The 26,501-nt window shown below is 43.0% G+C and overlaps 1 protein-coding gene across 2 annotated transcripts; it reads right to left on the bottom strand.

Moving 5' to 3' along the window:
- On the bottom strand, positions 1-24,595 carry YWHAZ (tyrosine 3-monooxygenase/tryptophan 5-monooxygenase activation protein zeta). Of its 2 annotated transcripts, none has more exons than XM_004580640.3 (6): positions 24,290-24,595; positions 21,097-21,401; positions 7,170-7,293; positions 6,582-6,745; positions 6,395-6,490; positions 1-2,184 (listed from the first exon to the last, which is right to left on the bottom strand). In XM_004580640.3, exons 2-6 carry the CDS (start codon positions 21,388-21,390, stop codon positions 2,125-2,127), a joined length of 738 nt encoding a protein of 245 aa, XP_004580697.1. In that variant the 5' UTR covers positions 21,391-21,401; positions 24,290-24,595; the 3' UTR covers positions 1-2,124. The 2 variants fall into 2 exon arrangements, with proteins under 2 accessions (XP_004580697.1, XP_058524564.1); XM_058668581.1 differs by lacking the exon at positions 24,290-24,595 and adding an exon at positions 23,037-23,162.
- Positions 24,596-26,501: the final 1,906 nt, after the last annotated feature.

Here is a 26,501-nt window from a genome sequence, read left to right as displayed (position 1 = left end):
CTCCATTGCACTTTTATTTGATGTGATATTTGGGACAATTATCCAAAAGGGCCGGTATTTCCCAATTTAATGAGGTCAAAATAAAACAAGCAACAAAACAGTGTTTGGGATTTCCATTTCTCACCCTTATCATCAACACTCACTGCCTCCCGTCATCAATATTTATTGAGCATTTACAGTGTACTAGGCACAATAGAACATACAGAAAACATTGTCCCTGCTCTTGAGGAGCTTACATTCTAAAAGAAAAAAAAAGTACACCTCTTTTAAAATGGCATTGCTGTTTGGTGTTTTCTGCAAAGTACTGAGAAAATGTCTGACAGGGTGAGCTTTGGGTATAATTTAGCCCCATCATTATTTGAAGAGAGGAAGAAAGGATTTTAAAGGCAGACAGTGATAGACCATTTGGGATAGGCAGTGTCTATAGGGAGATAAACACGATCTCATCAACTGAGGAAGGATTGGCTGCAGTCAAAAGGATGCGGGGAGGAGTGTGGGACGCGAGCAAAGGAAGCACAGGCTCTGACACTGAGGGGAGCCAGAGAGAGCATGCGGCCTTTTCCTTGTCCATGGCCACTCAATAGGAAGGGTTAGGGACAAGACAGACAGCTTCAAAAGGAAGGTAATCCTGTACACCTGACACATTGAAAGAATAAAGGATCAAAATCAAAGGCAAGCTTTCAGAGTTAACAAGAAATTCTTAAAAACCAAGTCATTTGGAAGCACAAAACTTACAGTCAATGTTACCCAGTGTCATGCTGGGCCAAGAACATTTGTGGCTTCCTAAGTTAGAAAATGCCATATACCAAAATCTTAAATGGAACACATATACTTTTCAAATTAACCTACCCCCGGCCCCCAATTTTTTTTTCCTTTTTCTTTTTCTTTTCGGTGGGAGAAGAGAGGGCAACATAAGAGTTGGGAATGGTAGTCATTAATAGTACTTTTGCTACTACGATAAACTCCGTATTTAAAACTTGGTTAAAGCCCATTAGCTGCCAAGAGGGAATAAGGAATAAATTTCCAAAAAATGTACAATTTTCTCTAGCCAAGTTTCAGAACCAAAAGACTAATTTACATGAAAAGCTGTAGAGAAAGTAGTTGAAAAGTCCATTCATAAAACTTTTATTCCACTTACATGAACTTAATACACGTGTTCTTAACAATTATGCTTGGATTGTTCATGAAAATTTCATAAGACATTAAACAAAGCTAGCCATCATCTCAAGTTATTTCCCTGTTAACTATTTTTACAGCACATGCATGTTAGGCAAGTATCAAAAAAAAAATCACAAAAGCAAAAAAAAAAAAAAAAAAAAAAACCTAAAAAAGTTAAATACATGGGTTTTTGTTTTACTGCTGTGCTTGATATACATACATGAAGTAATGGATATCAAGCGATTCATTTTTACTGCAACTTTACTTTTACATTTGTTCTTAGGTTGCCTAAAACATTTAAATACAAATAAAATGAGTGTAGCAAAAAATAATGAAAGCAAACAGCAGGTAACTTTACAAATAATGGAATGTGAACCGTTTCTGCCCTTATCCAGAGTAACTTGGGTCCCAACCTTTTATAAAGGAACACGCCTACAGCTGTAGTCCAAGGTGTGCACATTGCGACCGAGCATCCCACACATCCACCTGGCTCAACACGCAACCCCCCTGAGGCACCTGCTCTCCCACAGCCGGGCTAAGTGCTTCAAACCTTCCAGTAGCCACAAGAACTACACCTGGGACTGAGACAATATCTCCCTTTTATTTCCCACCAGGACAAACCCATATGTAGGCAGTTTGCTTAGACATGGAAGCAGTTTCAACACTGGCCCTTGTGAAGCCACAATGTACCAAAAGTACTATGCCAAACATTTATAACTTGTATAAAAATTCCACATCCCCATATTGGCCACCTCAAGATGAAAACAGATAACTCCCTAAACGTTAACTGGCTCTACTCCCCTAATATTAAACATAAAAACCACATGGGAAATATAGAAATTCAAATAGAAGTAACATAAACCTGTCATAAATCGTAAACAAAAAAACTATTTGTGGGACAGCATGGATGACAAATGGTCTACTGTGTAAATTTTAGCATGAGGCAGACAAATGCCAGAAGGCTGGTTAATTTTCCCCTCCTTCTCCTGCTTCAGCTTCATCTCCTTGGGTATCAGATGTCCACAACTGGTAAAAAGAAAGAAAAGATTTTCAGTTTGGAATACAAGTAACAACAACAAAACACCAAACATACAAACAGAAAAACAAGGTACCAGAGTGCAACCATGTGTTTTCGCTGGGAGACATCCCTTCTTTTTTTTTTTTTTTTTAAAAGACTAATTTACTTTCAAAGTCACAGTACTAGAGGGAGAAGCAAAGATCTTGCATCAGCTGATTCACTCCCCAAAATGGCCACAGTGGCCAGGACTGGGCCAATCTGAAGCCAAGAGTTTCTTATGGGTTTCCCATGTGGATGACAGGGATCCAAGCTCTTAGGTCATCTTTTGCTGCCTTTCCCATGCCATTAGCAGGGAGGTGGCTCAAAGTAGACCAGAACTTGAACTGGCAGCCATGCTGGCATGGCAGGCAGCAGCTCTACTTGCCACCTCACTCTTACACACCAGGGAAACTTTAGTGGGAGATTTCTCTGATAAAGATCATAGTAAAGGCATAGAAAGCTTCAAAATACCTCAACATAAAAAACAGGCTTATCTTTACGTAAAGTCAGACATGGGAAGCTGGTTAATTACAGAAGTATAAGAAACCATGCCACTAAAAATAAATTTATAACTACCAGAATTATAAATAACTCTGAAGAGCCCCAGTGAAACAACTGAATGAGAACTACCCAACTTGATCCAAGCTTAAGGAACTAAAAGGTTGACCAGTCTCCCCAGGTAGAGCTCAAACTGACTCTTGCTCCAAAGAGAAGTATGATATGAAATTCAAGTCATCAGACCATTTCTTCCAACTTTGGTTTTGAAAAACACATCTTTGTCTATCTGTATAACTTAAATGCTGTACAAAATAACATGATTAGAACATTAATCCTTCCAACAGGTAAAAGCAAAGGTGCCTAATAGTGGCAGGATTATGGATTCAATTTTTTCATTAATTAAACAGTTATAGGCTAACAATTTTTAAATTATTCCAGATGCATCAATGGCATCACACAGGAACTAGCTTTGTGGCACAGTGGATCAAGCTTTCACCTGCAACTGGTACCCATCACAATGTGAGCCAGTTTGAGTCCCAGCTTCCGATCTAATTTCCTGCTAAAGTGTCTGGCAAGGCAGTGGAAGATGGCCTAAGCACTTGGGCCCCTGTCATCTGGGAGACCAAGGTGGAATTTCTAGTTCCTGGCTTCAGGATGTCCAAAAACTGGCTATTATGGTCATTTTTGGAATCAACCAGTGGATGGAAGTACTCTTTCGTTCTGCCTTTCTAATAAATATACAAATCATTTTCAAAGAAGCAGTTTATGGTGGTTACCAGAAATGGCTAAACAATTAACACAAGGTAATCTTAAATTTCATTTAATCTACACACCAAAAAAAGGGGGAGAAAATCTCAAAAGTATTTTTCTTTTCCCAAATTACCTGTATCTTCATTTGTTTACTAACCAAATGTAGATATAACATGAAAAGAAGACTATATCCAAGTTTACAACTCCCCAAATGAACTGTTGAAACCTGTACTTTCCTCTTAAACAAGCTTTATGAGCCAACATAATGTTGTCCTTCTAGTTCTAATCTCAAAGGATTTAAACATTCTCTTTATAAGCATTTCTCTTTCTCAGGTAATGTGGTGATAACCAACCAGATTCAGATTTAAAAAACTAGGTTAGGCTTTAGCAAAATTTTTTCAACCTGTAATGATACGGTTGTTGACAGTAAGGCAGCTCAAAGACACAGCAACAAGTGACAGGGTTGGGGGAAAGAAAAACCTTAATTAGAATCTTGGGTTTCTACTCAGTTGTTGCCCTTCATGGTTTATGAATACCAACATTCAGCTGGTAATGTATATACAGTACATTCAAACTTGGGAACACTCTCAAAAATTAGCAAGTACACAGCACAGTAAGAATTTTCAGGCTCCACCCTTTCCAGGCATCTCAAAAGGCAGGCACTGTGGTGCAATGAGTTAAGCAACAGTTTGCACATTGCTGGTATCCCATACTTGTGCCCAAATTGGAATCCTAGCTACTTCACTTCCAACCCAGAATTACTGGCTCTTGGCTTTGGCCCAGATCAGCTCAGGCTATTGCAGTCATTTAGAGTGATAGTGGATGGAAGATCTTCCTCTCCTTCTGTCATTGTACTTTTCAGATTAAAAAAAAAATAACATCTTTTTGCAGGTTATTGGTAGTGAACTAGAATAACGTTGAAAAAACTTTGAAAGTCTAAACAACCCTGGAACTGGGGCTGTGACACAGCAGGAAAGGCTGCCACCTAAGATGCCAGTACCCTATATGGCACCAGCTCCACTTTTGCTAATGCCATCTATGAGAGATCCATAAAAAGCTCCTTAACAGCCAATCCCTCAACCTCTTCAACTGACAAACAGCAGATGCTTGGCAATTTTTCACCTGAGTCTCAAAACTTTTAACTTAGTATTTATCTGAAGAATAAGAAAACCTAAGAAATCAAGGATGCACATGAAACAACTATTACGCTGGATTTCAAACTGCTTCAAAAAAGATTGGAGTTTAAGGGTTGGCATTGTGGCACAGAGGCTTAACTAGTGCCTCTAAATGCCCGTACAAGAACTGGTTTAAGTCCCGTCTGCTCTACTTCCAATCTAGCTTTATGCTAATGTCTCTGGGCATCCCCACGGGAGTTGTGGATCAAGCTTCCGATGCAGGCCTAACCCAACTGGAGTTGTTATCAACTTGTGGGGACTGCTCCAGTGAATGAAGATTTCCCACTGCCTTCCAAATAAATCAATGAATCTTTACACATATATATAATTGCATTCAAAATATTTAACATTGCTTTTGAGTGATAGCAGCATTATGGTTTTTATAAAATCTGAAATGTAACAAAATAATGATCTACCATAAACTAGCCAGTTATAAAACCAGAAACCAGGCAAAAATAATTTCTACCCAAGAGTTATTCTGAGATCTTATAACTTACTAATGCCCTAACATATATATGGCAGGGATCTTGACAGACTTCAATAAAAATATTTTTTCTCAAGGAATTTTAAACCTAAGGGAGTGTCAGTAAACTGATATTAAAAACTCTTGTTTGTCACCCCAGCTGTAGGCAACTGTCTAGGTTGACTGTACCTAGGCAAGTATCACACTGCTGAGAGAAAAGCAGCTAACAGCTGGGCAGGCATTTTGGATCTGGTTAATGCCAAATTTCTGTTAACAACATCAGTGTGTCAATCTATAGTTGCCCCCCCTTTATTTTAAGATATGTGGGTGGCAGACTTTGGCACTCCAACAGACAGTCTGAACCACTGAACTCAAAACTCTAATCTATTAGGGAAATTACAGGCTCTTGGTCTGACCATGGAGTGCATATGGCAGAACTGGATCTCCTCAGTTGTTGAAGCCTGTGCAGTGGACAGCATGCCCAGATGAACTTGAGGGACATGACAAGCAGTTCACTGAGGCCTATGGAGGACATCCAGTACCATGGAGTACAGAATAAACTGCACAGCTTTCCCGGCTAAGCTTTGACAGCAAGTATCTGCGCGAACTGACTCTAGTTGACTGTGTCAGCCAGTGGACCTTAGGATTTCCTCATCCTTGCAGCAAAAAAGTCAACAGCATCTCAGAACTAAAAAGACCACCTTCACAGTGTCCTCAGAATAGGATCCACATTGGGGACCCTGCGATGTCAATTGGCTCTCCCAATCCCAAGGCAGTGATGTGGTTGGGCTCCTGACAGCAGCCCTCTCCCCATTTTCCCCAGAAACACAAACAAAAGGAGACTGAAGACAGTTGTCTCACCCACTTTTCTCCACTCCTCCATCCTCCCCACCCTAACCAGTAGTCCACATGGGCATGTATCCTTAACTATGTAAACATCACCAAAAATAAACTACAAAAATGATAAATATTTTTTTTTTAAAAAAGCACTCTTGTGTCTAAATGGAAAGAATGAAAACTTGAGATGAAAAGTAAATGTATTTGATTAACAATCCAAAAGCATGAATCACAAAATTTGGGGAATTAAAATTTTCATAACAGACTTGTAACTAATCAAAGCATGCAACAGATTTTTATTCCTTCATCTAATATTTTACTTAATGTAAGACAGGCTTTTTTGGTTATGGTTTTAATAGTAGACAAGATACTGTGTCTAGTAAAAAATTCAGAAATGCTCCTTTTAGTAAATTAACAATCTTTCAACATGGATCACTAATGATATGCCATACTTACTGTCAAGTTGTCTCTCAGTAATTGCATTATTAGCGTGCTGTCTTTGTATGACTCTTCACTTAACGTATCAAGTTCAGCAATGGCTTCATCAAAAGCCTATGATTAAAAAAAAAGTGTTTCAGTGCTCAAGTAGTACAGTTTAATAATAAAGTCTGCTAGTTTTCCACATAATGGGCAAAATATATACCGTCTTCGCCAGAGAGCAGGCTTTTTCTGGGGAATTCAGAATCTCATAATAGAACACAGAGAAGTTAAGGGCCAGACCCAATCTGATGGGATGCGTGGGCTGCATCTCCTTTTTGCTGATTTCAAAAGCTTCTTGGTATGCCTGTTGTGACTGATCCACAATCCCTGAATAACACAAAACACACGAAAATACACCAATAAACTCTGCACTTCATACTCGCCCCTTAGATCAACACTCGCATGGACTACTCCTTATTCAAAATTAGCCACTGGTTAATTCCAGGAGCAACAACAAAATCATCTCATCACAGCTAAATTGTTTTAGTGAGCAGTTTTGCCATGGCCACTATTTTTTAAACTGTGGGGGCAACAAGTGTACACAAAACTGACTTCCCAGCAGATACATATTTTAGAACACCAATATTAAGCAATAAATACAGCTCTTTAGAGCTCCAAAAAGCCTGACAGCATTTATAACTTATTAGTACCACTAGTCAATTAAAAAAGAAAAATTTGCACCTCCAAGAGATAGCTTTCACACTGTTTTACTTTACACAAATTCAAATAACAGGCCTGAAAAACAGCATACCCTTCTTGTCATCACCAGCAGCGACCTCGGCCAGGTAACGGTAGTAGTCTCCTTTCATTTTCAAATAGAAGACCTTGCTCTCTGCTTGTGAAGCATTGGGGATCAAGAACTTTTCCAAAAGAGACTGAGGAAGAAAGCAAACAGATAAGAATGAGACATTTATAAAACCAGCAGCTTTTTAAAAAGAACCTATCTTAAAATATGAAACTTAAATCCTAGTCACTGCCAATAATACAATCAGGAATGCAGTAAGCTCCTGAATTTGTGGTAAAGGAAGAGGCAATAATACCTAAAACTCAAAATGAGTACTTGGTTAATCTGGTGTCATTTACAGATGATCCAATGGAAATATCATTCCAACACTGTCATCAATTCACCTTCTGACAGCAATAAAAAGGAAAAGCCTAAAGTCCTTATTCAAAGCTGTTCCTTCGCTCACTGAATTCCGATTGGTAGAATTATGAGATTTACAGACCTAACGAGTAGACCTTTAGTTTCACAAAAGTGATTTTTAGATATTAGGACATGTTTATGGATCATTACAAATAAGCAAAACAAAATCATCCTTACTTGAAAACTGATCATTTAAACTAATACTGTCAACTATCCCACTTTGTCCTGTTAATACTAAGGTATACTTCGGGGATCACTATGAGGCCAAATTTCAGCTAGGCTAAGCCCCCAATAAATGAGTTCTTACAAGGAAAGAAGCTCTACAGCTTTTGGTTTCTAATCTAGGAGGTAGTAACGGAGCAATTCAACAGAGTATCTACTTCTTTCTAAAAAGTATTTTTTATTGGAAAGGCAGATTTATAGAGAGGAGAGGGTTCATCTCTCATTCACTGGTTCATTCCCTAGGTGGCTGCAAAGCAATCCAAAGCCAGGATGCTACTTCTTCCAGGTCTCCCAGGTGGGTGCAAGGGCCCTAGCATTTGGGCCATGCTCCACTGTTTTCTAGGACCATAAACTGGATCAGAAGTGGAGCAGCTGAGACTAGAACCGATGACCATAAGGGATGTTGGCACTGTAGGTAGAAGAGTAACCTGTTGATCTACCACACCAGACCCACAGAGCATCTACTTAACAAGTGAAATAATGTGTGAAATGCTATCAAATAATAACTATGACTTTGCTCCAAAGGTGATAGGGTGAGTGGTAAACCAACTTTAACCCAGTCTCTGCACTTTCACACTTCCAGCTGGATACCCATACGAAGTAGCAGTAGGGCCAAGTTACACTGTTTGGGAAGCAGCTGGAGGTGTAGCAATCCTGAAACGATGCTTTCTGTAATTAGCAGCAAAATCTTTTACACCACACTCATCCTTTCAGACGAGTGGAAACATCTGTGAAAGTCTTTTGCCCATGGTTTTTATATCATCTATGGTTGCTTTTTGAAGATACACCTCCAACAATGGAAAACAGTTGCATTTAAATAGTATGCAAGCCAACTAACTCATTCAGGAGCAAGCTATCAGGACAGGCAATAACAAACTCAACACCACCCACAATAGGTTGCAGTGGTGAGAGCATGAAGCTTCCTTAATGAAATGAGAAAAATGTAGCACGAGGGATTCAAGACAACAACAGTCAAATTCAGTAAGACAAAAAATTTAATATGGTCCACAATTGGAATTAGTCAACCAACTAATGAGAATAGTCTTTTCAAAGGCCTATAAAGAGAAGCAAGCATCACTTGTATGTGGTCTTTTTCATGTCCAATGGAAAAATAGTTGACAGGATAAGGTTATTTGCAATATAATGAAGTGATTTAAGTAGGTAAGCAGTAATGAAGACTAATTTTCTACATCTGAAAAATGAAAACAATAAATACAAACATCAAAAAACAGACATGGGGTCAGAGCCAGTACTGTGGCTCTGGTTTCCCATATGGGCGCTGGGTTTGAGTCCCAGCTGCTCCACTTCTGATCCAGTCTCCTGCTAATGCCCTCAGAAAAAGCAACAGAAAATGGTCCAAGGAGTTGGACCCTTGCTCGCACATGGAAGACCTGGAAGAAGCTCCTGGCTTCAGCCCTGTGTACCCCTGGCCAGTGTGCTTATTTGGGGAGTAAATCAGCAGATGGAAGATCCCTGTCTCTTTCTCCATTTCTGCAACTCTTCCTTTCAAAACAAACAAACAAATCTTAAAAGAAAAAGCTACCAAACAGAAAATTTGGGGGGTTGGAGAAAATGAAAATAATCTTTCAAAACGTACCAAAAATTTAAAACTATTTTGCTAAACCTATAATGCAACATTCTGAATGTGGTTAATTTACAGCAATGCAATGAGCACTGATGACTGAGACTAAGAATGTGAATCAGAAAGCGAAGAGGGTAATAGGTGAAGCATTACATGAGGTAGGAGTACAGGGAGCCCCAACCTGAACGACGGCCAAGACCGAGGAAACATTCATTCATACTATAAAATCAATAATCAAGTAAAGTCATTAGTATTCTCATTTAAATAAAAATCTACTTCAAAAGACTGGTTAGAAGTCAAAGTTAGACAATAAGCAGGAAGATACTAACCACAGCCCTTAAGAGAATAGCAATTAAACTCACTGTTTGGGTATATGCGTAAAAGGCAGAGAAATAAAAAATCTGCTTTAATCCTCTTCTAACTCACAATTTTACTACTTCATTTTAGGCTCCTTAACCTATAATTTGTATAGCAAGGAAGTGATGGTGGGAAAAAAAAAAAAAAAAAAAAAAAGCTTTCTTTTAAATTCACAGAATTGGATGGAACAGGTTTGTGGTGCTACAGTGGACACCATTTGGGATACCCTGAATTCCTATCAGAGGGCCTGCTGTGGTATACAGGGGACAGCTAATCGTATTTCACTCCCCAAACGGCTGCAATGGCCGGAGCTGGGCTAGTCCTAAGCCAGGAGCTTCTTGCCAGTCCTCTGGGTGGTGGCGCAGTCTCCTTTGAGCCATCCTTTGCTTTCCCAGACCCTAAACAGAAGTTGGAATGGAAGCTTAGCAGCTGGGGTTTGAACTTGTATGCTGGCACCATAGGCAGATTAGTCTGTTATGCCACTGTTAGAGCCAAACAGTTCATTTAAAATAAAACAAATGAGAGAGAATTGATTTTATTATCTTGACATCCTAAAGGTTTTTTTCAGATAGTTTTCACCATTAAGAGCTCATTACCAAATTAAAGTAACTAATGGGGCAGGCATAGTGGCACCAGCAGGCTAACCAGTTAAGAGTTTTTAACTTCTGTTATGTCAATCAGGGAGTGAATCAGTGGATGGATGGAGACCTTGCTCTGTTATTCTGCCTTTCAAATAAGTAAATATACAAATAAGCAATTTAGAAAATAACTGACCAGTACTCCTGAAAACAAAAACATTGCAAAACCAACCTACATTAAAGCAGACACATAACAAAAGGACATTAATGGCACAATTTGTGATAGTTAAATAAAACCTACAGGTTAAGTAATATATCAACTTTGATGAGCTTCCTGATTTCAACTATTACACTGTGGGTAAAATGCTAAACATTTGGGGTATTAGGCAAAGGATATATGACAGCACTTCAACAGAGTCTACAAATGTTTATTTTGCTGGGGAAAACTGAAATCCATGCAGAAATTTTTTGTAATGAGCCTTCCAAGAACTTTCTAAAAAAGATCTTTTGTATAGGAAAATTTACAGTCTTTCCAACTTTTTTATAAATCTCAAATCATTTCAAAATAAGTTTAAAAATAAGAAAAGTTTAAAAATAGTCAGAAGAATCATTGCATGTAGAAAAGATAATTTTAACACTACAATTATTATCTAAAACCTAAATGAGAGAACTTTCAAAAGAGTGACTATTTCTGGAAGACAGAATTGCTGATGGAGTTACTGTTCACCCTAACATACTTTGTGCTCATGTGCTTTTGAAGCGCCCTTGCTAGACTGGGAGTACTTTGTATTTATGAGAAATGGGACAAAAATTACCATGTTTGCAAACAATATGGATGGTGAGAAACAATTCTCATGTCTTGTAAGGCATTTTACCAAATGGTCACAGGTAAATCTATGTCCATGAAGACAACTGTATATAAAGTGACGTTAGCAAAAGCCATCCATCTTTGATACATTTATACACTGAAATTTAAAAGCTTAGCTGTGGGGCTGCCATTGCAGTACAGCAAGTTTAAGTAGCTGCCTGCAACACTGCTATCCCATATGGGCCCTGGCTGCTTCATTTCCCATCTAGCTCCCTGCCAACGGCCCAGGAAAAGCAGTGGAAGATGGTCCAGAAGATGTCTGGGTCCGTCACCCACGAGAGACCCAAATACAGTTCTTGGCTCCTGGCTTCAGCTTGACCCAGTCCTGGCCATCTGGGATATGAACCAGTTAATGGAGAATTTATCTAACTCTACCTTTCAAAAATAAATAAATTTTTTTAAATTAGCTTTCAATCTAACAGACTGATATTACATAAGGCAATAGAAACATTAATGTATGTTCTATGACCTGTAAGTCACTGAACCTGAGTTTTTCTCTGATAAAAAGGCTAGCAGTAGGCATTTGGCACTGCAGTTCAGAGGGTCACAGTGCTCAGCCGCTTCCGACTCCAGCTTCCTGCATGTGTGTATCCTAAGGTGCAACACAAGACATGCAACCATTTGGAAGACCTAGATAGACTACTGTAGGCAGCTGGGGAGTGAAGGCTAGCGAGGTTCAATGTTCCTTAGCCCTGACAATTTAACGATGCCATAAAATGCAACTCTTAATTATTCAGAAGTAATTTTCAACCTAAAGTAATTGTAATCCTCCAGCACAACATAGTTAAGATTTCTAGTCTTTTAAAAACCAGAAGTCATTCCCCTCCCTGGAGTGTCTACTTTATTCTATAGAACCACTGAGCTTTTTTATCATTCCCAGATCCCTACCACATTTATGGGCTACAGTAAGAGTTCATCAAATGGAGAACAGTCTCTCATGCCCCCTTGCGGCTAGAGGTTTCCAAGCCCATCCTTCTGAATCTCAACTTCTTGAGTTGCTTTCATCCAATCAACTAGAAGTGAACTAATAATTTAGTAGGTATTTACTGACATTGACTTTAGACCCTTACCTTTCTATGCAGTGTTTGATCCAGAGTAAAATTTTAAGCTGCAAATATGAGAAAGGTAACACATAATACAAAGAAACACAGCTCATTTCCCAGATAAGTGGGGGCAGCTTTCTGTGATGTCAGCACTCAGTCCCGCCTATTTCCTGGCAGCTCCTTGCTACTGTACCTGGAAAAGTACCAGAAGGGTCTACAGTCCTACAGTGTGAGGTCCCGGTCATCCACAGGGGAGACCAGAGTGGAATTTCTGGCTCCTGGTTTTGGCGAGGCTCAGCCAGTCAAAACACCCACTTGGAGAACAAGGCAGCAGATGAAAAGTAGTAGGATGTGTGTGTGTGTGTGTGTGTGTGTGTGTGTGTGTGTGTGTGTGTGTGTGTGTGTGTGTGTGTGTGTGTGTGTGTGTGACTCTGCCTTTCAAATAAATGTTAAAAAAAAAAAAAAGTACCCCCAAGTACTTGGGAAAAAAAAAAAGGTAAATGAATTACAGACCAATGTTAGGATTGGACCCATCACTCAACCGAATAAATTTTTCAGATGTGGATGGTGAATCTTCACCATTCAACCTCCCGTAACCAAAAAATATGATAAAGCAAAACCTAAAGCTTTGTCGCCTTCCCATGTCACCGTAATGGTGAGCTGGCTGATGCACTCAAGAGCACGGACAATGCAGAAAAGAAAAGGCAAACTCCAGGTTCCTTTCATCATCACACTGTCAGGTTGCTAAATATGACGACAAGGCATGGTTACCCCTGTAAACCCCATCAGTGATGAGCACAGAGCTGGGAAAACTAAGAAGCTCCCTAAGCCGTCGTGCAGTCAGTCCGACTTGCAACTGAAAGCTCTGGACAAACAGCAGAATAATTTGCTCCAATTCCACCAGACTGGTGCCACTGCACTGACCACCTAAGTTGCCATTACGGACCATAAAGGGAAGATGAAACCACACAGAGCGAAAACCCCTAGATTCTTTTTTCTATGGATAGAATATATGCACACAAAGTCTACATGGAGAAAGAAGAAAAATGAAAAGTATAAAAGGTGCCTCGGGTCTGGATTGGCTCAGCCCAGGGTCACTGTGACCATTTGGGGAGTGAACCAACAGAATCCCTATCTCTACAAATCCGCCTTTCCAACAAAAATAAATCAATCTTTTTTTTTTTTAAAGATTCATTTTTTTTAATTGGAAAGGCGGATATACAGAGAAGAGGAGAGACAGAGAGGAAGATCTTCCATCCTCTGGGTCACTCCTCAAGTGACTGCAACGGCTGGAGCTGAGCCAATCCAAAGCCAGGAGCCAGAAGCCAGGAGTTCTTCCAGGTCTCCCACGTGGGTGCAGGGTCCCAAAGTCTTGGGCCATCCTCTACTGCATTTCCAGACCACAGGCGGGGAGCTGGATGGGAAGCAGGGCCACTGGGATTAGAACCGGCGCTCATATGGGATCCTGGTGCGTTCAAGGTGAGGACTTCAACCATTACACTATCGTGCCGCGCCCAAAATAAATCAATCTTAAGAAAAAATCAACTTGAACAAGGAAACGAATACAAAGCAGAATTAAATCTAGTTTGCAGAATCATATGAGTTTGGCTCACTAATGGTACCAGAAAAATTTTAGCAGGCAATCAAAGATCAGAAACATTTACAAATATGGAGTAAGCGTAAACACTCAGCAGGTAAACCTACGTTTCATAGGTCACCTATATCCCGTAGAAGGATGTGTGCTCAATTCCTGGTCCAGATTCCAAATGTTTTAAACTGAAGATTTATTATCAGAAAGATAGTTAGTGAAAGAGTGATCTTCACCTGCTGGTTCACTCCCTAAACATGGGTCAAGACTGGAATTCCATCATGTCTACCATGTGGTTGGCAAGTCCATTCACCTGGGCCACCTTCCATTACTTTCCTGTGCACGTCAGCCGGGAGCTGGACTGTAGGTAGAGCAGCCAGTAGCTTAACCCACTCTGTGCTACAGCACCATCCCCTCTACTTTCTTGTAAATGTGGACACCGAGGTAGCAATGATGTCTCAAGGAGTGGGGTTCCTGTTGTCCATGCAGAAGGCTGGGACCAGGTTCCCAGCTCCTGACTCCCTCTCCCCACCCCCTACCTCTGCCCAGGACCAGCTGTTTCAAGTTATCTAGGGAGTCAAATCAGATTAAAGCTGTCATCCAGGAAATTCTTAAAAAAAAAAAGAGCAAAAAAGTAGCCCCTAAGGATAGGTACCCTGACCTTGTGAGGAGTCTCCTGTTTCCTCCCTCCTACAGCGTTCATTTTACAAGTTGACACCAGTTGTGGCTTTGGCTGAAGTTTTTAAATAACTTGTATATGGTTCTTGTGTATGTAAGTGCCCTACTATAGGGTTGTATAGTAGGGCTGAACACAGCTCTTCCACATCCACCCAAAACGTAGGGGATTTCCCCACCTCTCATACTCTCTTCCATTATTTGGGCCTATTTCTATCAGTAAGTTGTTATGACTGGAAGGAAAAAAAAAGTAGGAACTTTCAACACTTATTTTTTTTTTATAGCGAGGGCTTATAAAATAGCAGGCAGTCCATAAACACATACAGCATTTTGCAGTTTGTTATTTAAGTCTTAGGGCCCGGTGTGATGGCCGAACAGCTGGGGTCCTGGCAGCCTTACTTCCCATCCAGCTCCCTGCTTGTGGCCTGGGAAAGCAGTCGAGGACAGCCCAAAGTTTTGGGACCTTACAGCCACACAGGAGACCCAGGAGAAGCCTCTGGCTCCTGGCTTCAGACTGGCTCAGCTCTGGCTGTTGCAGCCACTTGGGGAGTGACCCAGAGGATGGAAGATCTTCCTCTCTGTCTCTCCTCTCTGTATATCTGACTTTACAATAAAAATAATCTTTAAAAACAAACAACAACAACAACAAAACACACCCAAGTCTTAAATTAATCCACAGTGAGGTAATGTCGTGGAGGTACCAAAAAGGTAAGCAGTAACATCTGACATTAAATACCACTGTGGGGGTATGGCAACAATTTTCCCAAATACCCAATAGGCAGTTATTATCATTTTGAAAGACACAGATTCAGAGAAATGTAATACGACCTGCCCAAAGGCAATGAGATCCAAATCCAAACTCTAAGAAATCTATCTACCTAAAGGTAGCACACTTTCCTTTTTTCCCTTATTTTTAGAAATGACACAGGAACATCCTTGTAATCCAATTAGACATTCTTGACAAGTCTCCTCTATCCGTTCAGAACAAACAATAAGAAAGGTGGAAGCAAAAGCCAATCTTAATGTAATCACCTTAGAATGCAATTTTTGAACATCTTCTACCCAGGCCACCAATAAATATTCATCATAATTTTCCGTTGGGAACTTGGCTGCTTCCTATCAGATACTGTTCTCAAGTTTCAATTCTACAGGCAGATTCAAATTTTAAGTAGATTTTGGAGGTAGGAATTCCACTACTATCAGGATGAATGAGATACAGGTATGTCTTTTTTTTTTTTTTTAAAGAAAGATTTTTCAAATGAAAGTTTTAGAGAGAAGGAGAAAAAGAGAATCAAGATCTTCCATCCGCTGTCTCACTCCCCCAATGACTGCAATGACCAGAGGTGATGTGGCCCAAAGCTGGGAGCCAGGAGATTCTTCTGGGTTTTCCACGTGGGTGCAGGGGTCATCCTCTGCTGTTTTCCCAGGCACATTAGCAGGGAGCAGGATGAGAAGCAGAACAGCAGCAGTAACTCAAACTGGAGTCTATATGGGATACTGGCACTACATGGCATTACAGGCAGAAGTTTAATCTGCGCCTCAAGTACATCATTATAAACTCTGGACAATGGTGCTTGTTTTGAGAAGCAAAAAAATCTATGAGCTAACATGTACTTGGGTCAATAAATACATCTCTCTTCGAAAAGCATCTGCAATTAATAAAAACTACTTAACTCATGAGTAGTACAACTCCTTTGAAAAATGTAAGATTCCCAAATCAATTCACAAGTTTGGGATTAATCTTCACTGATTTCCCCCCTTCCCCAACCAATACCTTGGGAGAAGGGTCTTTGGGGTGTCCTTTAATTAATATATTTATGGAATGCTTCTCCAATGACAATGTCCTCTGGGAGATTCCTGCTCAGTGAAATTTCAAGAAATGTGGGGACTGTACAAACAGGTAATTGCTCTGATAACTCAAACATAAATCCAATACAGCAAACAAGGACACTACTACAAATTAAGTTCAACAGGACACAGGGAATTACTGACCAAAGCACACAGAAATACACCTAATAATACAATACCTGCATCATGGTTCACAAGCAGGTTGTTCTTCTCATGCAAAATATTAAGTATAAGAAATTCCTTCAGTACACTTTACAGTACCAGATACTAATGGGTCTATTCTCAAGGAGATTAAAGAATGTAGCTAATTGTCTACTCTTGAAAATGACTTACGATTTCAAAATTGCATATCATAAAATGATCAATACGAATCCACAAAAGAATGAGAACGAACAGGCAATGCAACAGTAAAAGTTTGTGACCACAAGAAATTAAGATAGGCAATTTCAACATGAGGACTCCTGTGGCTCTTGCTGGCAGTGCCGAGGACACCCCAAATCTGACTCCTGTGTATTCTAAATGTAAGGCTGTCATGGTGAAGTAAGGCAAGACACGTGAACTAGGAAGAAATAACAGAATGCCACGAATTTGTCACTAACAAAAAGAATCAGTCTAAAAAACCAATTATAAATTTTTAAAAAATAAAAACAGAACTATTTTTGTAAGGCTACCAACCTACCTTTTAAGAGGCAAAATTTGATGTCATTTCTTTGCTTGTTTTCTGTAACCTTTAAATGTCGCCCCTAAATCAGCCAGTAACATTACAGTGAACCTGTGAGCTGACCCAATGCCATCCCTTCCTAGCTACAAAGAACTGAAAAATCGCTCTTCAATGTAGCAATGCTTCCTGTCCCAACCCATGTTCTGATAGAATGATCTAGAATGTAACAACCATTACAGAACCTTAATCTGCTGAATGAAGCAGATTCCATTTAATCACTAAGAGGACATTATGTTCTTCTTCCTCAGGCACCTAACACCGACTAAATATCAGAATGCCCTCCACCTTCTACCAGCAAATATGTATTTACCAAGATTCTACATTTCCAAAACTATCCTTATTTCAGCTTTGTTACATTAATGAATAATCAAGACAAACTAAAACTAGGGAAAGCTTATGATCTAGAACTTAAGTGATTCCAAGAAAACAGCCAATTATTTTCAAACAATGAATCTATACTTATTCAAAACTGTGTCTCAGCTACACACAAAAAATTCAGCAATTAAGCAGACACATTTATGCTTCAACTTAAAACACGGCCAAGTACAAGGATACTTCAAAAAGACCATGGAAATTAAAATTAAATGTAATATGGCATAAAAAGTTGAAATTTATGGTTTCCTCGTGAATATGCATTTCCTATAAACTTTTCGAAGACTTATCATACCACCACATAAGTGAAACTATTTTTAAATTAACCATTAACAAAACTTCTACTGAACCACTTGAGGTGTCACCAGTTGCTTCAAAGATAACTTAGCTGTTCCTCAAAAAGACAAAAAAATTAAAACAGAAGTAGTCACTGTAAGGTGTGATTACCCTGAAGTGACTTACTCCCCCCTTTCTAAATGAAATGTATATGCTAGTTTGAGATTTCTCTCTGGTTTCTGTAAGTCAATCAAATTCCATATTTTTTTTAGCTCAAAGCTATAGATCATGTTTATCTCTGATAGGTAAGACCCCATATTTAAGCCTTGTTTACAGAAAATGGGTAAATAACTCATTGATCTTAAGCAAATTTCTGTTCATCTTCCTTGTCTTAAAAAATCATTTCTACTTCATGTATTCTATCATGTAACTATATATCTCAGTGGATGCCAACACGTCATAAAGACACTCTCCAATTTATGCCTTCCCACAATGTCAAATAAGTTCTTTACACTTGGAAACACACAAAAAGCCAAATCTGATAAGCATAAGTAAATATGAAAATAAATTAGTGAAGAATAAATTAATGGTTTTCAGCTTGCAAAATTCTTAAGAAGCCCTGGTTCTAATAACCAGTGATTTTTAGTTTTAAAAAATTTCAGGTAGCAGTTTTTAAAAGCCCAAAGTGTATATTAATATATTTAAGTCAGGAAGGACCCAAAGCTGCCTGGCTTCCTCTCTTGCTCTTGCTTAATGGCAGTTTTGTGAGTAAGAGATAAAAAACAGTACCAAGGAGCCACACCTTAAAACCGCCCTAGGCAAATAAAATGCAGAGCAGCATAATAAAATGCAACTTAGGTTAACTGAGTCACTATTACAGTCGCAGATCACTCAGGTGGGCTGCCAACTGTTAGAAATGCTAGATGGGGAGCCAGTGTGCAGTGCGTTAAGCCTGCAATGCTAACATCCTCGATGGACACCAGTTCCCCAGGCAGCCAGCCACTCCACGTCCTGTCCAGCTCCCCACTAATGCAGGCGGAGAAGCAGCCAGATGGCCTAGGTCCTTGGGTGCCGACACTCACGTAGAGACCTAGAGAAAAGTCAAGGCTCCTGGCTTCTGCTTGGCAAAGAATCTGGCTGCTACAATCATTTGTGGAGTAAACCAGAGGATGGAACCTCTCTCTCTCTATGAAAACTCTGCTTTTCAAATGAATAAAATCTTAAGCACATAACTGGTCACCTAGGCAGAGAAAAAGAGAGACATAAGATTCTCTGTCTTACAGAAGTGGCTTTCACATTTTTAAATGAAACCTTTGAAAATATGATGGGTGGACTTTCTGCCCACCTCTCCACCCCCACTGTCACACTCAACTTTAAAAGCTTCTTGTTTAATTTGGCTTATTAAGAAAGCCCACAGGCAAAGAACCAAGGCTGCTATAAATACTAAGTTTTTGAAAATTCAAACTAAAAAAATCTTGAAAAATTAGCAACACTGCTAACTTGAATCTACTACCCTCTTCCCGGGAAGACCCTGTGCTCATTCAATAAATACTTTGAGCATCTAGCATGTTCTGAAACACAGACACATCCTGGAGAGGGCCCTAAAAGCAGCAAGGACGGAAGCAGAAGCTTCTTTCTCCAAATCCATCTATGGTAAAGCAACGGAAAACTCACTACCTAAAGCACCAAAGTGAAAGTCTCAGGTAGGCTGCAAGGAGCCAGTGTTACCCTGAAGCACAGAGGCCCCACAGACAGCCATGAGCACCAATCAACCCCTCAACAACTACAGTAAGTCATTCCTGTGCACTGGCTCCCTGCAGTTTTGCTTTTTTTTGGTTTTGTTTTTTGCCTTAGTAGGGAAAACAAAGGCAGCAGCTTCCCTGGGAGCACCTCCCAATCAGTATTTTCCGTGTGCAAAGCATGCAGATACCTACCTGGGATTTGCAAATAAGCTTGTTGGTAGAAGGTGAATGCTACCAAGCCCCCTCTATTCCTGAAATTTACTCTTTTCTTAAAGCAAATTAGAACTTGTAATACACCCTTTGAAACCAAAACAAAAATTACTATAAATTCTGTAAGTGGAGTTAAATGAGTGAAAAACATCAGACTAAACAAGATTCAGTAACAAGTACAGGACAGCAGCTACTAAGAAAAGCAAAAAATACTTTTATTATTAAGTGGCAGTTACACATATTACCTAAGCAAATTGGAAAATAGATATATGCCATTTAGTCTCAATAAAAGCAAGTCATTTGTTTCATATTAAAATGATAGCAGTTATTATTGAAATTTCAAATAAGCAAACAAAAATGCACCCAAGACAAACACCACATGAAACATCATGATTGTGAGCTCACACTAATTAGGCTATGCTATTCTTTTGAAAGACAATTTGGAAAAAATACCATTTGAAAATACTCAGTTTACGAACTGACACTGTTAGTAAAGACTTCTGTAAAGGGATCCTGTCATCACAATTTCAACCCAGATCATATACTATGGCCATATCAGAAATAAACCCTGTATTGCTCATTTTAGTAGTTCCTCTGCAGATAAGGCTCAAAAAATCTTGTACTAAGCTTTCCATAACAAGTCGCAGATCCAATAACCTGTTCAGAGACACAGATATTGTCCCTTTGTCTATATACCCATGCCCCACCATACTAAGACTCAATCTAAGTGCAGTCATTTAAACTTGAAGTATTTCTAACACTTCTGGATTAGTAAAAAGCATTCTTAGGCTAACTGGTTCAATCTTCTAGTTTTAACCAAGCAAATCTGAATAGAAAGCCATGTGTAAGACATTAAATGTGTAAACCATAAAATTAAACAAAAGGTCATGCTTAGAACTGCAGTGTCTTCAATACAGATGCTGAACTTTTTTTTTTTTTTAAACATCTAAAACACTACTTGAACTTACAAAATAAAGTCTGAGTGGTTCATAATCTTTCTTCCTGGTACCAATGTTCCAATGCCTAAAACCTAAACGCAGGAAGAGACAAAAGCAACCTACTCTAGTGTGTAGATGACTCATCACATTAACATCACCATGGCGAATCGAGTCCCCTGCTACAGCTCTTAGATGAAACAGGCAAAACTTCCAGTGTCCATGTGTATGTATTAAGATAATCAGTTCTAGAACTGCAGATTCCCCAACCATAGTGGAAAGGCAATAATACTATCAGCCCGTGTTAATTAGTTCAATGAACTACCTAAGGCTTATTCATTTGTAGTAAAACCGAGTTAAAAATTTTTCATTATTGCATATTTGACATAGAATTCACTACAGTTGTTTTTAATTTGTTAAAAAGGAAAGTAAAACCAAAGAAAGTGGGCAGTAGCCTAACTAATCACACACGCGGCAATTCTGTCATAAAGAAGCTAGACTGAACGACCAGTCTCACCAGTACATCGTTGCAGATATCTCTGAGCTCGGTCTCAATTTTCTCCCTGTATTCACGAGCCATCTGCTGCTTCTTCTCAGCACCTTCGGTCTTCTGCTCAATACTTGAGACGACCCTCCATGATGATCTACGGGCTCCTACGACATTTTTATAGGCAACAGAGAGGAGGTTCCTCTCCTCATTAGATAACTCGGCTCCTTGCTCAGTTACAGACTTCATGCAGGCTGCCATGTCGTCGTATCGCTCCGCCTGCTCGGCCAGTTTGGCCTTCTGCACCAGCTCATTTTTATCCATGACTGGATGGTCTGCAGGAGAAAAAGAAAAAAGAAAGAAAGAAAAAAAAGCAATGTGTTAGACATTTCCCCCTGCCCCGTGAAAATAAAGATTAAAAATCATGCCTGTGGAAGACGATTCCCTGCAAGAACTGAAGTACAGTTGTACTTCACAAAAGGATGGCCCCCACCAAGCACAATGGAGAGGTCCATTTACACCCAGGAACACTGGTTTAGCCAAGCTGAAGTATTACCATGTCTCTGTTAAGGTCAAGCCACAATTGTTCAAAGGCCACCTTTAAAAAAAAAAATCATCTCTGATATTTCACTTGACCCAAATTTCCACTATTTCTAAGTGATCCAAAATTAAACAGTTCTCTTCCTTTATGACATAGATCACTTCCATTACCATCTCCAGACTGCACGGTTCATGTCAGTGTGGTGTGATGTGACCCTCCCCTTTTTTCATTCCTGACACTTAGCTCTGCTCAGCAGTGATTAAATTTTAGTTGGTGTCACCCCTCCGCCCATCCAATGTAGTAACATTTGCCAACTGATCACAGCTTAATTTTCTGCAAGGCACAAATTGCTTGCTCTTAAATATTGTGAATATAAAGCCACCACCAAGGATCACTATAGGGCTCCAAGGCCTCATTTATACCTTCTTATGTGCATGCACACTTTAAAAGGTGGTCCAAGAGTCCTTTTTAGTTCAGTTCTATCTGTGAGCACTGAAACCCATCACATGGGAAGCATCCGTGTTTCAATGTCTCTGCTCTAGTTTCGACGTAGAATTGCTGCATTGTTCCAGTACTTACAATTTCATGGAACATTAGCACTCCAGCTACCCTCTCCCACGACTTCTCAGGACTAATCTCAGTCCCTCACTTAAAGCTCCCCATCCTTTTCAGTTCACCTCCACTACATTTTTTAAAGATATCCTTTCACAAGGTGTTGAACAGCAGAGAAAAGCACTATACTGTGATACCACACAGAACAAAGGATTAAAGGACACACACACACACACTCACAGCCTGCACTGAACTATTCAATTAAAGGAAAGAGCCCCCAGCACCAACCAGAGGAACTGAAATGACAATTTCTTACCCCTTTTACCTTCCCAGGCACACCCCACAAGACTTAAAAAAAAAAACTCAAATGGAAACTGACTCCACTATTGAAACAAGTAATCAGAATAAATGAGAGGATTGCCTCGAAGTGCCCAACTACTTAACATTTGTGATGGAATTTCCTCTCGATTCTTCAAAATAACCCTTCCCTTACAAACTCAAAGGAAAAAAAAAGGCTTTCCTGGTTAATAACTGCGTCTAAAGAAAAAATGGCTTAAATAAAACCAACACAAAGGTCTCTCAACCATTCCTTTTGGACAAGGGGGAGTGGATCAGGTTTCTCAGAGTTAAATTAGAGCTACAGGCCTCGCCCCTACACGGAGATGACCTGCCGCACCCATTTAACCCTTGCGAGGCTGAAGACGTAGGACGTGGGGCAACGTAAACCCGCAGACCGTGACTTTCAAGTGCAAATCCGCGGTCCCGCAATCCGCCACCTCCCGCCTCCTCGGCCCCGCCCAAGCTAGTGCCTCCACCGAACCAGTCGCCGACTCTCGCTCTTTGTCATGGCGGATCTGTGTCAAGGAGCCCAGCCTACCAGGGTTAACCCTCCCCTAACCGGAGCCGGAGGGCGGAGCGGCCCGCGCCCCCGCCCTGGTGTGTGAGTGTGGGGGGGCGGATAGAGACGCCAGCACCGCCCGCAGAAGCGGAACCACCACCAGCCTGGACACTCCCCGCTCTCCCACCCGGCCGCGTCCCCGGCTCCCGGGCTCCCGGTGCCCATCCGGAGTCTCCAAGGACCTAACAGCTGCAGAAGGCGGGGGAGGGGTGCAGGGCCACACCCAGCCCGGCGGGGCCACCACCGGCTGTTACGCCGGGGGCCGGCACAGTAGGATCTGCGCCCCTGGGGTTCCAGCCCGGGCAGACTGGGAGAGCGGGAGAACCTCCGGGCGCCGTCTCTCCCATCACCACCCTCTCGATCCCCCCCAAAACTGGGCTCGGAGCACACTCCCCCGCCCCCGCCTCCACGCCCCGGCAGCAGCCCGTCCCCGAGTAGAACAGAACCGGCCCCGTTCCCCACCCCCACCGGGAAAATTCAAGTCCTCGGTCTCCCGCGCCGCCGAGAAGCAGCGAACTCAGCATTGGGTCCCAGGCCAAGCCCCTCGCCCGAATCTGATTCCCACGCGGCGCGGGCCCGCGCTCGCCCCCGACGGCCTCGCCCCGCCGCCCGGTCCCGCCGGCCCAGCCCCTCCCGGCCGGGGTGGGGGAGGGCGGGCTGGGTCCGGGCGCCGCAGCACGGGGCGCGGAGGAGGAAGGAGGGGAGGAGGGAGCGGAGGGAGGGGGCGAGCCTCGGGGCGCGGGCAGGGGGCGGCCTCACCTGCGCCACGGCCGTGCCCGCACCCGCCGCCGGCTCATTATCTCGGGCGGAAGCGGGGACGCGCCGGCAAGGGTGGGGACCGGGCGCCTCGGCCACGCCGCGCGGCCACGGCCGGGGAGCGGCGACCGGGGTGCGGGGGGTGGCGGCGGGAGGGAGGGAATCCCCAGGGGGGATCGCGCCTTGGGGCGCCTTCCCCATCCCCGGGCCCCCTCCCCCGCCCTCGGGCAGGTCGGCAGAGAGAGGGGACCGCGGCGTGGGAGCGCGTAGACCTGCGGCGGGAGGTGGCCGCCCGAATCCCCGCGGAGGAGAGGCCGCCGCCCGTGTCCACCGGACGAGACCCCGCCTCACGGCCAGCCCAGCGCCCGACGGCCGGCGGGCGGAGAGAGGGCCCTGCGAAGCCGGCTCGGCTTCCTCTTCCTCCAGGAGCGGCCAGGAAGCAAGCGGGGCGAGGCGGCTGCGGCCGGGCCCCTTACCTGTGTCCGGAGTCGGCGGCGGACGGACGGACGGACGGACGGCGGCTTCCCAGACTCTGGGCGGCGGCGGCGAGGCTGAGACTCTGTCCCTCAGTCTCGCTGCTCACAGGCTACAGCCGCTCCGCAGACACGGGGTTTCCTCCAATCACCAGCTCCGGCAGCAGGGGCACCACACGCACGGTGACGTCAAACGCTGCTATGGCAACCGGTGATTGGTGCCCACAGCTCCGGGGGCCTAGCGCAACCGCCGCTCCCCGGCGCGCGCCCGCCCGCGCTCGAGGGCGAGCGAAGGAGCGCGCCTTCTTCCCGCCCCGCTCTCGGCCTCCACCTTCTCTTTTTTTTTTTTTCCGGGCAGGAAGTTGCTTGATTTTCGTCCTCAAAGCACCACCACCCTACTTCCTCGCCTTTCCTCTCGGACGCCCCCCTGCCCCCCAGCCTCCGCTGGCTCCCTCTTCCGCTAATCCTCGGGGAAGAAAGTGCGCCCCCGCCCCCACCCCCTGCAGCCTGCATGCGGTCCTGCGCCCAGCGCTCCCCCTAGAAAGGGGGTTCAGCAGCATCCAGGAACTTCCACATGCCTCCTTTCCCCTCCACTCACTCTCACCCCCTCCCTGCGGCCTGGCCCGCCCCGGGCTCCGTGGGTGATGGCTGCCCCGGGGCGGACCGAGGGCGAGCGGACGCGGGAGGCTGGGCGGCCGGGCATCGTGAGCGGAGTGTAGGGAGGGGGCCGGGGCGCGGTCGCCCCCGACGCCGCGGCTTTACCTGCGGGCTCAGGGTGGAGGGGGGCGGGGGAAGCGGCCTTAGGCCTTTTAAGGCTTGGAAAAGAGGACCAAGCGGCCAGCCCTCTTAATGTGACTGAGTGATGGGGACATTTTCCAATCGGGAGCTTGGGATCCTCGCGCAGGGACAACCGCGAGAGGACAATGGGTGGGCGCCGAAGCGGGGGCGAGATGGCCAGCCGGCCGGACCAGAGGAAAAGCCTGGAAAAGTCGCGGCCACCTTCACAAAAGACAGCCTCGCTTTCCCGAGGGGGCAGCGGCCGGTTACCCAGGCGGGAGGGGGGAGGGTCGCCTTCACAGGAAACAAGGTGAAGATACGGGCCTCAACGCCCTGGCTGCGGTTTTTTTTTTTCTGGTTCAAATAAAACTTTGCTATAGAACGTAAAGATTGTAACCATTTTGCCTTCGGGGGCAGCATCGAAGGAAAGTTCTAGCGCGCGGTGGGGGGGCCCTGGTGGACACAGCAGGGAGTAGGAGGGGCTCTAGGCTGGGCTAGGAAGAGGAGGTAGGCTGTGAGCTCGGAGTGGGGGAGGCGGGAGGAGGGGTGACAAAGGCGGAAATTGCAGGTGTCTGAGGCGGTAGGGCTCCACCCAGTCGGCGGAAGGAAGTGCAGGAACTGCCTTCGCCCCTTGCTGAGAGAAGTCGAATGCTCGCTTTGTGAACCTGAGAAGTCGTGGTCGAAACTTCTGGTCGGCCGTAGCTCCTCCCATGACCCTCAGCCGCCATGGCTTTATCCAATTGAGCACCCACTGGAGGCCTTCCCTAAGCAGAGCGGGTGCAGGACCCTGAGGAGTTAGGGCTGGATTCCTCATTCTTCCACGGACTTTGGCTGGCGGATATAATGTCTGGACCACGGGGACTGTGTATTGCATTTTGCCAGAAGTAACAGCTGGCCCTGGGATAAAATAGAGCAGGAAGAGAGCTTTAGGACAATTTCGATTTATTTTTCAGAGGTTTCCACATCAGCACAGCTTCATATTAGGCTGAATGGATGGAGAAACTGATGGGTGTTTTTTATTGCTGAGATACAGTGAACTTGCCTCGACTCCCAAGGAAACTTGCAGGGAGCAACTCACTTACATAGACTGGTAGTTCCAAAAGCTATTTAAAAAAAAAAAAAAGTCTCCAATTTTATAGTATGTACTTGAAATTTGACCAACGCCCTTAAGAGAAGTCTTTTTAAAACTGGAGCTTGATGGTAATGTCACACATACATGTCTACACAATGTTTTGTGTTGAGTCAAGTTAGGGGACATAAGTGCATAAACTACTTTTACTTTAAGAAACAACAAAACCAGATTTGTTTAGTGAAACAAGGGATTTTACACACTCGAATCGTTTTATTGAGACTACATCAGGAATACATGTAGATTGTTAGGTGTCTGTATTCATATGTGTGTATTTCTCAACACCATCCCTTCTTCATAGTAACTGCA

The sequence above is a fragment of the Ochotona princeps genome, chromosome 9 (assembly GCF_030435755.1).
Source record: "Ochotona princeps isolate mOchPri1 chromosome 9, mOchPri1.hap1, whole genome shotgun sequence".
NCBI lineage: Eukaryota > Metazoa > Chordata > Mammalia > Lagomorpha > Ochotonidae > Ochotona > Ochotona princeps.
Note: the sequence above shows the minus strand (reverse complement) of the source record. Positions and strands in the feature narration are given on the sequence as shown.

Bases quoted from the DNA above. Each gene is read 5' to 3' on its own strand.
- YWHAZ (XM_004580640.3), bottom strand. From the start codon at position 21,390: ATGGATAAAAATGAGCTGGTGCAGAAGGCCAAACTGGCCGAGCAGGCG. The intron at 7,294-21,096 runs GTGAGACTGGTC...TTTCTTCCTCAG, and splicing joins ATATCTGCAACGATGTACTG to TCTCTTTTGGAAAAGTTCTT. The intron at 2,185-6,394 runs GTAAGTATGGCA...TCTTTTTACCAG, and splicing joins TACTGAGAGACAACTTGACA to TTGTGGACATCTGATACCCA.